The sequence below is a fragment of the Ambystoma mexicanum genome, chromosome 11 (assembly GCF_040938575.1).
Source record: "Ambystoma mexicanum isolate Mex_15411 chromosome 11, UKY_AmexF1_1, whole genome shotgun sequence".
NCBI classification, from domain to species: domain Eukaryota; kingdom Metazoa; phylum Chordata; class Amphibia; order Caudata; family Ambystomatidae; genus Ambystoma; species Ambystoma mexicanum.
In genome coordinates, this window is record NC_090934.1 from 993,413,922 (window position 1) to 993,428,976 (window position 15,055).

The 15,055-nt window shown below is 42.9% G+C and overlaps 1 protein-coding gene across 1 annotated transcript in view; it reads right to left on the bottom strand.

Moving 5' to 3' along the window:
• Positions 1-15,055, bottom strand: part of FAH (fumarylacetoacetate hydrolase) — a 173,613-nt gene that overhangs the window by 97,381 nt on the left and 61,177 nt on the right. The window contains exons 5-7 of the mRNA XM_069624175.1: positions 11,667-11,757; positions 10,807-10,904; positions 3,687-3,739 (exon numbers count right to left, since the gene is read on the bottom strand). Of these exons, the coding sequence (XP_069480276.1) occupies positions 3,687-3,739; positions 10,807-10,904; positions 11,667-11,757 (242 nt within the window). The remainder of the gene's footprint in view (positions 1-3,686; positions 3,740-10,806; positions 10,905-11,666; positions 11,758-15,055) is intronic.

Sequence of the window (15,055 nt, forward strand, 5' to 3'; positions counted from 1 at the left end):
ACATTGGCCTTAGCCAAGTGAGCAAGCAATGTACAGAAAAACAGAGGACCATTATTTATGATGATTTTGGAAAATATAATTCCATAGGTTCCAATACACAAAGATGGAGGAGGGAGGAGGAAAACGCAGGGAAACAGCAATTTGCACTTTATCCCTGTATCCAACAATTCTCCATTGTAATTATATTTTATATTCATTGGAGATGTTGAGCAAAAATGCAATACATAACAGAAATAATGACAGTAACAACCCCATTTTTAGCTGCCTTACAATTCGAAAAATTGATGGGAGCAATAACCAGAGAGGTGTTGAGAACAAGTTAGGACTAATAGAGGACAATGTTTAGGAAAGGGGGGTGCTGGGAACCAGCCTGGGAAGAGGTGTAAGAGAAGCGGGGGAACCCAAAGACATCTGATGGGGGTGGAAGCACCCATAACGAATTTACTGAGCATGTGGATTGACTATCAACTACCGCAGACCAGACAGTCGTGACCAGTCCGCTGGCGGAAGACCTGCACGATGGTGCAGTCTTTCCGGGGAGATCCTGGCACCACCCCAGAACTGGCGCACCTCCCTAGCAAAAGTGAAGCCCAATTGATTTCTGCGTGAAGGGACAAAGCCAGGATTGCCCAGAGGCATTCAGAAGCCCTTGGCGAGAGGCCATGTACATGGCTACTTTGCAAGGAGGTCCCCCGTGCCCAGAGGCAATTGCTAATCCGCATCTGTCGGGGTGCCAGACAGCAGAAGTATCGGCCATGAAGAGTTCGACCTACAGGAACAGCAAGGATTTTCATTGCCGATTCTCCTCAGGTGGGATAGGAATAAGTCTGTATGTCAAGGGTCCCAAGGCTGACAGTGCAGAGGACAACAGGTCTGCTGCTGCTTTGAAGTCAAACCAAGTGGGCTGCTCCTTGAGAATTTATGTAGCCCACTGCTTGTGAATCCTGTACGGCGCAGTGCCATGGTGACCGCTTTGGCAATAAAGCTTCCAAAGGATACATCATGTATCCATTCATGTTATGTTATAACATTTATATAGCGCCAAAGCCCTAAGGCATCCAGGCGCTCACTCACAAGCAGAAAGAAGGACGGTGAGGATGACCGATGTTTAAGTAAACAATGTCGTTTTCAAGAGCTTTCTAAAAGCCAAGTGGTTAGTTTCTTCTCTAAGCACTTGAGGCAAGTCGTTGCATGCATATGCCACGAGCACTAGAAAGGAGAATCCATTTCCGCATGCTCTCTTGTTCCTAGCCACTTTTAGGAGCTGGGCAGAGGTTGATCGAAGATTTCTGGTAGGCTGGTATATGGAGACACTTTCCTTTAGGTAACTGGTGCGAACCCATAAATGCACTTGTGGCAAAGAGTCAATAGTTTAAAGGAGATCCTGGCTGATATGGGCAGCCAGTGCAACTCCTTCCTGGTAAGAGTAGTTGGTTCATACCATTTCATACCGTAAACAATGCGGACAGACGCATTTTGGATTTTTTGCAGTCTGAAAATGTTTTCCTTGCTGGCACCCCCAAGCAAGGCATTGCAGTAATCCAAACGTGGAAGAAGAACGGTCCTCACTAGTTTGGCTCAGTTATTTGTAGAAATCAACAGAGCCACCTGTCTCAGTACTCTCAGATAATATTGAGTGTTCTTTACGATGGCATCTACTTGGGCCCATGTGTCCATGGTCTTTACCTTATTTAACACCACAATCCGGCTGCCTTCCACCATGCCTTCCACCATGAAACTAGAGAAGATGGAAACTAAAGTCTCTCTAGACTTCTTGGACCCATATGTCGTGAGTTCCGTTTTTCCATCATTCAAACACAACCAGTTTGTGGTCATCCATTTTATTTATAACTCGGTAGACCTCATTTAGTTTGTTCTGATCTTCCCGACAACTTTGACAACTGGAAGTCATCTGCGTAATTCATAAAGAAAAAAACAGTCTTTTCTGTTCTCTGCATACGGATACTATGTAGATGTTGAAAAATAAGGGAGATAAACATGCCCACTAGGGGACACCACACATAATGGTCTTCACCTCAGAGGATGAGTCTCCCCAGTACATCCTAGATCTTCTACCCTCCAGGACCTTAGCCAGTTTATCGTCTCATCAGCAAGTCCACCTGTGTCTCGCAACTGCTTCAATAGGAACTCATGGTCTAGCAGATCAAAAGCTGCGCTTAAATCCAATAATATCAGCAGCCCTGATCTGCTTTTCTCCACTAATGTCAACATGTAGGTCTGGAGGTCCACCAAGGCACTTTCCGTGCCATGAAAGTGTCGAAAACCTGATTGCCTTCCATGCAATCGACCAGAGTTTTCGAAAATAAAGTTGAAGGTGGGTTGTGGCCACCTTGTCAACCAACTTAACGAAGAATAAGGTGTTTGTAATGGGCCGAAAATGTGCGGCATCCTTAGGATCCAGGCCCGTCTTCTTAAGTAAGGGTGTAACTGCCACTGCGTTGTTGGCTTATGGAACAGTACTGTACTTCAAGGAAGCGTTGACAAATCTGCATAGGAACAGTGCAAAGATGTCCAGATGGTCCAAAATCATCTTAGAAGGCATAAGATCCACTGGGCAGCTAGTTGAATTCATAGCTCTCATAATGCCCACGATTTCAGAAACTGATATCTCTGGAAATTTAAACCCTATGGGGGTTGATTCCTGATTTGTATCTTTATTCCTGGGTGGTGTATAATTAGTCGCATGACTAATTTCAGCACTCCCTGGGGTAGAAGAGTATATCTAAATTGTGGCTCTGTAGTTCTTTTCTGATTTTGTTTTGGGCACATCATTTATTTGAGAAGGCCTTCTGCGTTCTAGTACATTCCTCTTGAGTGGGAGTGATGGTATGATTTAGTACTTACGGTTTCTCCCATGACCTGAAGAGACAGAAGAGTTCCTTTGTTTTATGTCCTGCCATTCTATCTGGTCATTATAGTACGTGCACTTGGATTCCATGCTTTTCTCTTTGTATGCTTTTTCATGAAATTTCCAGACCACTTTGTTATTTATATTATATTTTGATCCTTGAGCCAGACACACTCTGCGTGTCTCCTGCTGGCTTTTAGTTTAGTCAGCTCAGGTGTTCATGATAAGCAACTACAGATAAACATTGATCATGTCCAAGAATAGAGGTGGTTGGCATTTTTAAGCATGAAATAGATTATTAAATGGTAAACCTTAAAGATTCCTACCACAATATATACATTTTATGTAGAGTACAAGATAATGAAATTAATCTCCAGTGTGATGTACAATAGCAAACCATCCGTTTTTATGAATTTTAGCATATACACCACCTCTCCTCCTGTATCCCAAATTTTGAAGTAGTCAAATGGTTAAAAATACGCTTACAGCAGATCATTTTAATAATTCTAAGCATAAGTCTTAACCGTAGCACGTCTAATAGGAAGTCTAGGATTAGGCAGGTGTGTATATGCAGGCGAGGTCAGGCAAACAAAGCACACAGATCTGTAAACCCATAAAGAAGCGCGTAGTCAAGCGAACGCAGAGAGAAACATGCAGAGTGGAGCACCCAGACAGAACAGGCTCAGTCCAACATATAAAGCACATGTATTCCAGCAGGCTTCGTGAACAAGTGGCGGCGAACCACACACGCAAACACCTGGCTTTAGAAGACCAGCAAGTTTAGCAGAAAAGTTCAACTGGATTACAAGGCACTCACCATCTCTAACTCGATATCCAGCAGTTTGCAGACTCCAAACACGGGCGGCTTTGCTGGAAAGACAAGAGAAGGCATGTTATAAAAGAAAACCGGGCACTACATGGTAACTGACGAAAATTGGCAGACCATTGGAAAGGGAGCAGCGCATCTGGAAGACCACATTAAGGGGAAGCGGAGGGGAGGAAGCACTGACTCTACAAGACGGTAACTGGAAGACTCTTGGCTGAGACAAAGGGCCATAGGTCCTAAAACATTGAAGTTGTTAGTGGACATATAGTTGCAGTCAGTGTCTCATTTGTTACCCGATTTCTCCAAGCCACAAGGAAAAGTCTTCTGCATAGGTATGTCTACTGCCTCTTTCAATCTACGCCATTGAAGCTCCTCTCTGTATATCTATACCTATATTGCTGAGTATGGTCTATCAATCCCAAGCGTCTTGTCTATGCGTGAGGTATAGCTACTCTCTGTATAGCTATACCTATATTGCCGAGTATAGTCAATCAATCCCAAGCGCCTGGTCTATGTGTGTGGTATAGCTACTCTCTGTATATCTATACCTATATTGCAGAGTAAGGTCTATCAATCCCAAGCGCCTTGTCTATGCATGTGGTGTAGACTTTATATTTCCAGTCCCGGTTCGTAGAGCATAGAACATTCAGGGGAAAGCAGTCAAATGCATTAATGTCCTCCACCACCAGTCTCATGCAAAAGGAACACTGCAGGGGCTTCTAGACTCAGCCCAACTGGCACTAATAGGCTATATACATGGACAGAGGTGTAGAATGGACAGACTGAGCCAAGGTGTGGTTATCAACAGTGCCAGGCCTATGCTAGGAGCAGACACTGCTTTCCTGTCTTTTAGTTTGTATAACTTTAGCAGGAAGCTCATTTTGTTCAGACCAGTGATAATTGCAATATCCTCTCCAACATCTACTGCCGAGGGAAGCAGACAAAGTTTTGAAAGGATAACTACTTGCAATCATGGGTAAATTCCAAACAAGCAAAGCTTTTCAATCCAAAGTGTGATGTATCCGAGGAAGTGGCAGAAGGAACTTCTGGGTCACATGCAAGGTTTGCTTCCCATGAGACGATGGAAGGGGAGCCAATGTGACTTGCAGGCCTCTGCGATTGATTGGGGTGCTGAAATAAGGGAGCCTTAGACTCAAAGCTGTGAACACCATTTTCTAACAGGCTAGTCTGGATGACATAACCTCTAATAAGACTGTACCATGGAACACAGAGTACTCTGGGTTCAAACCCACTGTCTGGCTTTGCAATCATAAGATAAAGAGCTGCCACCAAACAGGCAGGTTTTTCTCAACCAAGATGATATTTGCAAGACGGAGAACTCAATACAAACTCACAAGTAATCCATTTTTAGTTACTCTAGATTTTCCCCAGCAATTCTCCATTTCAAAATTACTGATGTTCACCAATTCTGGGTTTGATTTCAGTAAATAACTATGATATAACTGCTTTAAGGTAAGTTCAGTTCTTTAAGTAAAAGTATGGAACAAAAGTATTAAACCCTGCAACCTTTATGCAAATGGAGAAACAGTCTAGGTTTTTATCTATGGGTGAAAGCCAAATGCTAGACCATGTTTCTGCGAATGCCTTCTGATTCACTCACTTGTTAGCTGCACTTAAGCAGTGTCTTAGCAGCATATTGGCTACGAGTTAGTTATGAATGAACCATGGGCTAGATGGGCATCAACCATAAGTGAGTCCTCTGGTAGACAGGTACAGGTTAACAGCAAATAAGCTGTTAGTCACAACACGAGTCATGTGTTGTTGACTAATCCTTGGAAACAGAGGCCTCAAAGTGGGAGGACTGTTCATTCTGGTACGAAGAAGGATGACCCACTGACATCACTTATGCAAGATTGTTGGGAGAAGGGCATCACAAGTGGTGGACAGTGGTTTAACTGTAGTGAAGGGGCTATGAAAACTTGAACACAGGCAGCACGTATTTCCAGGTGAAGGTGGGTGTATTAAAATATTAAGAAAAAGAACCCTAGAAACTATGGCATTGGTACTCAGGTGTAGATACAGGACGGCCCACGTAAGCATAAGTATATTGCGTCAACTTATTTGAAATATCCTATGTGATATACCTAGTTGTGTTACGAACCTGTACCAGTATTATTGATATTTCACTAAAACCTCTTGCATTTAGGTGCGTTTTGTGTGAAATCCTCTAAAAAAAAAATACAACAATTTGGCACGTGAACTTTTGTTTGTGAATCATAACTGTGACTAGATTCACCATGTCACGTGAACTGAAGGAAGAGATTTTGATAATAATAGGCTGGGAGTTACTACAGCAAACTGATTGGCTGGTCTTGAAACACTAGGTACATACTGCCTAAGAGTTCCGGTTACAAGAGATGTCAGCACACGTTTCGGCCAGTTCAGAATAATTCAGCGTAGGCTTCAGCAGGATAGAGAACATTGCTGTTGACAAATCATTGTTTATGAGCAAGGATCAGTATCCTAACTGCAGTGGTCTGAAAAAGTTAACAAAAGTGGTATTGCAACGTCAAAACCTTTTTTTTGATTATAGCGCTTAGAATGTATTCAATAAAGCATCTCTTTTTTTTAACAAAAAAAAAGGCAATTGTTGAATGGAAAAATTGTACTGTTGGAGCATCACTGGTACAACCGTAGTGACTAAGGGTAAACATGTAAGAAAGTTACTATATTGTTAAAGTCATCTGTAGGCTTAAACAAGTTTATTTGTAGGGGATGTCAGAATAAATGTAATCTTATGAGCATGAAACAAACATCTAAAAGGGAAAAGACTACATTTTTTACCTTAAGAGGCATTTTTATCAGTGAAGCGTTTTGCAGGTAATACAGGAATAAGATTTATGAGTACAAGCAAATGCAAGAGTTCCAGAGTTAGTCAAAGGGACAGTGTTGTGGTAACAGAGGTTATATGTTTTGACCGCCATGTTGTGACAAAGACTAAAGCCATAGCAGCAGCCCTCAGAGAACCTCAGAGCAGAACATTGTTTTTTAACAGTAGCCCCCCCCTCAAAAAGCCAACTATTAGAATTACTTGCGAGTCTGGCTCTCTGGAGCCCTAAATTGGAACCCAAATATTCATAAAGTTATAAGGCAATGTGGCAATGTAATTTTGCTCTGGTATCAGAAAATAAGAGGATGCTGGCTCTGTTCTATGTGGTCCACTCTCCCTTCTAACCGGCTGCCGCCTTTTCGCTGGATCTCTCAAACAAAAGCGATCATTGGATTGCATGTGCGCGTTACAAGAAACTTTAATAAATAAATGAATAATGGAATACAGAGCAAAATACCAGGCAATTGCCTGGCATGTGAAAAAGCTTGCAGCTTGTATGTAAAGCATTGCTCCCAATTTAAAATACTTTTTGGGAAGAGAACCTCAGGGCCTCTCTAAATTAATACATTAAAAAAATAATAACGAATAAAGCCGAATAATGGGAGCCTTGTAGGAGCCAGTGGACCATTATTGCTCTGCGTTAACTTAGGGATGACAGAAGCCAGTGAGCAGATCTCCTTCTTACGGACTCCAGAACTTTTTTCACGCAACTATATGAAAACATAATTACGTGAAGATTGTCCTCTTCCGCCACCCTGACTATATGCTTTAATTATGAAAACGCAGGCAATCTATTAACGATAAGTGAACCAGCTTCCAGCCATCGTTCATGCCATGCACCGCAACAGGCTGTATACGTTTTCAAGATGCAATTGTCTCTGGTTTGCTGCTATGAAAACAACAAATTCCATTATAATTTTAACGACCCCAGAGATAACGTGAAATGTAACTCGTTTTGAGATAACAAGAACAATGCGTGGATTGAACCAAACGTGAAGACATAGGAAGTTAAGATTTTGACTTCATAGATCTATCAATACACTGATATTCTGTTGTGCTCCTAAGTGCTGTACCATTGAGCAGAAACTGAGATCTGTGATTGAGTCTTCTTCTGGGCATTGTTTAGCATTGTAAAACTGATTTTTATTGAGAGCTTTGGGATTCCCTTCGAGCAAATATATTGCCCTGGGGAAGAACTAGGAGCAAAACATGTGTTAGTAGGAAGTTGCTCAGTTTTTAGTATGTCACTACATTTATTTTTGTACTCCTATCAATAAAGTTTGAATTGCTAATTACATTTGGGCTAGTTCAGACTTAACTGTTTTTTTTCTCTCTTTGATTTCCATGGATATCATTAATTAACAAGCATTGGCAAAGACAACAGTTTTGTCATTTATGTAGGCATGGGATAGGCATTTGCCATAATGGTACTACCAGGCCATAAGACGGCAACAGCTGAGAAATAGCACGAGTACCAAGACAAATGCCTTTGTAAAACCTAAACACAAGCTAAAACTATTGGCGTTGACGATGCTGTTGTGAACAGGACTTTGGTGCAAGGAACAAATGGGAGGACACATGCTGCTTATAAATGAAATGGCTTAAGGCAAACTTGGTTAAGACATTTTTATTACATCACAGGTGTGTCCTCGGCTGCTGCAAAACCCTTAACTCTCTGAAGTCTGCTTTGAAATAAGACTGGCAGGCCCTACAAAGCATAAAGTGTGATGTCTTTGTTCGAGAGACCCAGCTGACAGATCACAGAATTATGTGATTTGGCTAGGGGTGGGAAAAGTTAATTAGTGGATGCTAATTGGCAAAGGAATTACCATGGCTATGGGCAGTCAATGCGTGGGTAAATAACCAAAGTACTCCCCTAAACTATGTCCCTCCTCACTTCCCATGTCCCTCCTATCTGTACTCCAATGCAATAGTTTCAGTTGAAAGGTGGCCCTTTAGCGCCAGCGGATAGTGCAAACTAAAAAGGAATCTCATCCTGAAGGCGACAGCGAATGGTTTCTGGACTATATGGTGATCAAGGAAGGAAGAAAACGTATTTATTTATTATAATTTTTTTAACAATTGGACTGATCAGACCTGTTTAAGACAGATTGATCCAAGTTGGCAATAAACCTTAAATCCGGCCTTATTATGACAGAACTTTGACTAAAAACAGCCATATCTGTATATGGGTAGAGAAGAGTGCTCATTACAAAACGAAGACCACTCCAGCTCCAGCTCAAATTCCAGTCAAATCAAACAGAACAGCAGCTCTGGGGTCAACGCAAATTCCTGTAAACTCGACAAGGCAGAATACGGCCCATATTTCATGGTGAGCTTGTCATCTGATCAGGAATTCATTTTTTGTATTCCTGTCTTATATGTTCGTCTATTTGTGTTTTTTTGCACCCAGATGGCTGCGGGTTATCAGCTCGTTACAAATAAATACATGAATACAATCAATCAATTTTTATGTCCCGGGGATGTGAAGGAGATCCCTTTTTTGATGTTATTCTAAAAACCACATAGCTGTCTAACTATCATGACTCTGCTTTACTTGATCACACAAATTTACTAGACGGGGATCATATGAACAGACGGCGTGATTTCTCAAAGCCCTATGTAATTGGAATATAGGAGAGGTCTCAATTGGTGAAACACACTACTACTGACAATACAGGAGTAAATGGCGGCTAACCTGAGTGGAGAACCTCTAGGAGGATGGAGATTTTGTTTTCTGTGTAGGACATTTCCCCCACCCATCGTTATGGACTAGTGGCCTGGCACAAGCAACAACGCATCCCTGCTACCTCCTCTGCTTGCCAGTGGGGCATCCCTGCATACTTTTTTCTGAATGGCAATGGTATTTCCCAGTTACCTCATAAGCAGAGAGGTGGTAGCACATAACGGTCTACTCTGCCAGACAGTAGTTGAGTAACTTACCACCAGTGCACAGCATACAAAATGGCTGACTTCAGCCTTCAGAAGCGGGATTGAGACTGAGGCATGACAGGGTGAGCTAGAAGATGTGGGAAAGTGTACACACGCTGACTGCCATTCACAAGATGGTCAAGTATTTTGCACTCTATGGCACCTCCAATGCCAGATATAAGAAGGTGGTCAATACTTCCAAAGCAAAGAAGGACCTTCCTGGAATAGCCCTATTCAGACGCAGCGTGTCACAATGTTTGTTCTGCGACTCTTTTTCCTTCTATCTTTCCTGTCCCTGAGAAGTGTTGAAGCTTCTCTCTGGTATCCACTGGGAGTCACGCTTCTTCATGTGCCTGTTGCCATTCAAGTAGCCTCTCTGATTCCATCTAGAGAGGTCATATTTACTGTTGTCCATCTTTTTCCTCCGGGCCGCCAATCTTTGGAATCACCCTGTGACCCCACCTGTCTGGCCTATATATAGCAGCTTTTGAAGAAGCCAGGCCTAATCTGTGTAACTTCAAGAAGCATAAGAAAGAAGGGCCACCTCCCTTTAGCACTGAGCGATTCTGCGAGTTGGCAAAACCAGGAACAAGATTGTTTTGAAATCTACCTTTTCTTTTGATTCACAGCAGACTCAAGAATCCCAGGTACAAACAGATGTTCAAATAGTACTATATGTCAAGATGAAGTTCTCCCTGCTGATTGGGCCTCATGCAGAGTTATCTTCATACGGCTGAAACATGGGTCGACAGCACATGAGGCTGAGACTCATCGATCTCGTACTTGCGACCAGCAGACAAATGCAGGTCATCATTCCTGAAATTCCTCTCACATTATCAACTAGCTTTCTGCCTTTTTGTGTTTTCAACCTGCTGGTCTAGATTGCATGAAAGTCATTCAACCTTTACACAAAAACACCTTCATATGGACATTGTCATTAGCCCAATCCGGTAAAAAACACAATACTTTTGTACATGGATTAATGTACAACAAACTATTTTCTGAATGCATGCATGTGTAGAGGATGTGGGCCATGCACGAAATTCACCTGATGAACGAGCAGAGAACGTCTTCCTGAATCCATCCGTTTTTAGCAACTCCTCCTTTCCCGCCCCTTAGCAATATTACAAGCTTCTAGGTCTATCGAGAATACATTTCAGAATATTTCGATAGGTAGATGTAGTATAAATGTCCACATACAGAACTTTTCGTTTATAACTAAAAGATGTTCAGAAAAGACTGCACGCCTCCTAGTAACAACAGACATTCAAAAATAATGAGAATATGGCGCATGCCCAATTGCTGGTTAGAAATTACCATAAAACTCACCATCATCAGGGCGCATCTGTCCATTCGGTCTGCGTATTGGGGTGTCTGACACAACAACTGAAGACGCCCGGCCATGGTACCCAACCGGTAAGTGCAACCTGCAAAATTCATATGCTCATTCATGTTTGCTCTCAGTAGAACATCCAGCAACTGAGGTACAATGGGTGTTTCACAAGTGCAAAAAAGACTAGCTCATTGTCATGAAGATTACGGGATACCATAGGTTCTTGGAGGGGCATCGGATCTATACATCAAGCAAGGCGAGTGATCCTATAAATAAAAAACAGAATGCAAGCAAATGGGGGTATCAGAATTTTGGCATCTCCAGTATCACAGGTTAATGGGGTTCTCATCTAAAGGGCTCCCATCTATCATAAGCAAATCCATGAGGCTCACAGTATGTTGCACGTCACAGGTTAACAGGGCAAGCACAATTGAGTTACCAGTAACACCAGTTGATGGAGGCACTAGGCATTCTGGGTCTTAGGTGACACATAGGGCAGGGCAAGTGCAACCAAGTGGATCAGCTGGAGTCAAAGATCACACTAGGGTCTAATGCGCTAAGCTTGGGAGTGTCATGTACCATGTGTAAGGGAGTGAAGAATCAGACTCTGCCACTCAGGTTAACATGGCACCACGCTGTGTGGTCTTGGGTATCTTGGGACACCAAATTCAGGGGAGTATATTTTAATAGATAAATCGTATTCCCTACCTAGCTTGGTGGGTTTCATGTACCTCATTGGGATGGTGGAACCCCAGGCGCTGGAGATTTTATATCCCAGTTGAATCCAGCCTTGGAGTGGTGGCAGGCTCCAGTTCTTCGCTGAAGGGAGGGGGGGGAGGGGGAATTGGCCACTCACCAGTTTGGCATCAGTGCATTTTCCTTCCCTCTGAACATGATTCCAACGTTGGTCGCGTGATCCCGGGAGGAGTAGAAGTCTGTGTAATCTCCTGAAGAGGAAGAAGTGAAAGTAAATTGTGAAATATTGCAACATACAGACCCATGGGATTTGGGTTGACGGGCGTTATGAGAGAAAAAAGAAAAGAGACTAGGGCACGTGCTTCAATTTCAAACAAGCCCATTTCACTAGACGGAGATTGTGTGCCCAGACTGATAACCCAGGTAATAGAAGCTCGAGGGGATGGGGGTATGTCTCAAGGAGTTTGTTGCCAAACCAATTATGTCTTACTCACTCAAGGTCAAAATATAAGACAGAAGGTTTTCAAGAGTTTCTCTCCCAAGGCTGGGGGATTGTGTAGTGTGGGAGGGACAGGGGCACCTGCTGCTCTTCAACCCACTGATAAGTTGTCATGATACAAGCTTAGTCAGCACAATGGACATAAAAACACAGGAAGTTGTGATCTCATACAGTTATAGGGGACACCATAACCGATCAGGGATTCTATGCGTCCCATTTGATGAAATTACCTTGAGGCAATTGGAACCTTAGCATCAGGTACATGGACACTAAGAGTTTTAACCATCCTTAAATAAATGCACTGCATCAGGTGCCCAAACTCCTTCATTGCATGCTTCAGTGGTCTCCTGACGAATCACTGACACTTTCTAATCTATGAGGGTGGAGGGGCACCAGAAAGAACGCTGCCTCATTCTCAATATTAAAAAGCCAAAAGAATTACGACCTCCACTAATCCTGTGATTCAAACTCATCATGGCATCAATTCATCCCTTTAAACCGGTGAGGTTACCTTCAACAAATACTCGCATCAGCACTACAGAAGACCTCCGATATTTATCAAAATCAGGCTTTAAAATATTGTTTAAAAAATGACTTTTACCATCCATTGTGTACTTTTGTTAGGCCGACTTCTAAACCAATTCACAACATATCACCATTGGCATCTTTTTAATTTTGATATCACTTTTTTGCCAATCTCCTCTAAATCTCCGAGAATCGTCCATAAACAATCAATCTTGAAAATGTGCTGAATCGAGAAGATGCTATTGAAATGACACAATCAGATATACAAGCAAATCTCATCACTTCGAAGAAAGGAACTTAATCCTGTCTCGGCTGTTCTTACCAGGGTTATATCGAAAAAGGTAACTCATTTTCTCACCCAGTAACATGTTTAAGGAAGCCATGGTATCAACAGTAAGATGACAGACAAGTGATCACAGTTCAGGGGTGTTTATTGAACTTGAAATGAAAAAGGTTTGAAAAACGCCTACCTAGTCCTAAATCCAAAGGTGGGAGCAGGTTACGAACATCAAATAATAATAATGCAGTCCAAGGGGTGTCTTGTCAAAATAAAACGGCCTACACCAATAAACCTATTGCCAATCCGTACCTCTAAATATATAAAGTGTGGGAAACGATGTTATGCAAAAGAAAAGTGTTCAAGAAATGAAATGTCATGATATTCAATGTGTTGGCTTCGCTTCCCCACCTTTGCAGCATGGGACAAGGCGGCAGACTCAAGCTTAGCATACTCTCTGGCTTCTCTGGCACGAGGATGCAGTTCAAAACCTCCACATCAGGGCCTTATGTGCCAAAGTCTCTTTGCCATTCAAACTCTCTTCTTTCAGAGGGCCTGATACAAACAAACAGATAATAAAGTTCCTTTCAGTATTTTGCATGTACACAATTTTTTTAGGATTTTCACTATTCACCTCGGATAACCCTCCGTCGGGCTCAAATTCACTTTGACACAAAAATGTCCAATCAGTCACCCTCAGCCGGGCACGGACCAATTTATATTCTTTAACACAATGCTTTCAATTGATCTCCCTCTGCCGGGCTCGGAACAACTTTATCTACTTTGCCATCAGCTTTCTTTACTGTATCAACATCGATTGTGCACAGAATTTTCGGTTGGCCCGTCGCACGACCACTTCGATTCACAATTCTTTGTCATTCTTTCACTTCTGTCAACTCTCAGCTGGATACCTTACAGAGGCCTTCGATTGAGCACACACGCGGTGCCGGACCACTCTGTCCTAAGTATCGTATCAAAAGTGCAAGCCTTCATTAGCAGGGTAGTTTTACTCAGGCTTCCCTCAGTAGGTTACGAGCCTGTCTTGGGTTCAACAGTTCACTTTAGACACCTTCCATCACAACTCTCCTTTCTCTAGGAGTCCCCTTTCACATTTGTCAGACTTTCTATTAGGCTACATTATATTGAATGGACCACTCTGTTGCTTCACAGCATTTTATACATTGGATTCTTTCTGCGTCATTGCTTCCTAGAACTAACAGTCACTTGTTACGATAATTGCTATAAATGTCACAAACCAGGCTCTCCCATTGTACACAGGAACTCACGGGTTGTCTTGATCTTCCTTCTAGAAGCTTTGCCTTAGGTCATAGCCTCCGGTGCAGCCTTGGTCCTCCTCAACTCTGTTGTTCACCCGGAAGGGAACATGGCAGTAGAACAAACACAGTTCAATGTAGGGGGGAACGGTTTGGAAGCCTTCACTCTCCGCCTCCACCTCTTCTGCCTAGCAGACCTTGCCGGGAGCTCCTGCTCTGCTCCACATCCGTCCCTCGACTGGTCAGTCCTGAGCTGAAAAGGATCTGGGGTTCTGCTCTATGACTTCCCTTTACCAGTGTTGGGTCTGGTCCACTGCTTTCTCCCAGTTCTTGGGCTTCTGCCAGACTCAGCCTTGCAGCCTCCCTCCTGAAGTCGCAAGAGCAACTGACCCTTCTTGCTCAGCTGCCTTCCTTTATACACCTGGAAGATGTTTACAAGCTGCAGGTGTTGGGTCAGGGTTGGTTCTGCCTGACCTTGCCTGATTCAATTAGTGGAACAGCATACTGTTCTGTTTCCTAAGGGGTTTTTCCTTGGTAATCCATATACTCCTAGTCCCTCTCTTCTTCGTCTCAGTCCTTGGGTATTTCAATATGGGAATGGGATTACGGGAATTGTGGTGTTCTACAAAAAAAGGGATAAAGATGTTGTAGATTTCTGTCAGGAAAAGGGGTTTGAATGTAGGGGTGTTGAAAAGTGGGTTTCGAGGAAAGAGGGGTAAAACATGTTGGAATTTAGGGGTGGTCTTTGTTTTCCCTGATAGTTTTGCCTTTTCCTTACAGAAAGCTACGGGGTATGATCAGACTCTTGACAATATCCCATGACAACTGAGGGGATGTCGGGTAGGGGTATATCTGAATGGGAGGAATACCATGTCTCGCCTGAGGGCGTGTCTCCCATAGTCCGCATGGACCCCCCTGCCCATGTGATCCTGCCTCACTCGTCCGCCCCCAGGGTTTGGATCCAAGAGCGATAG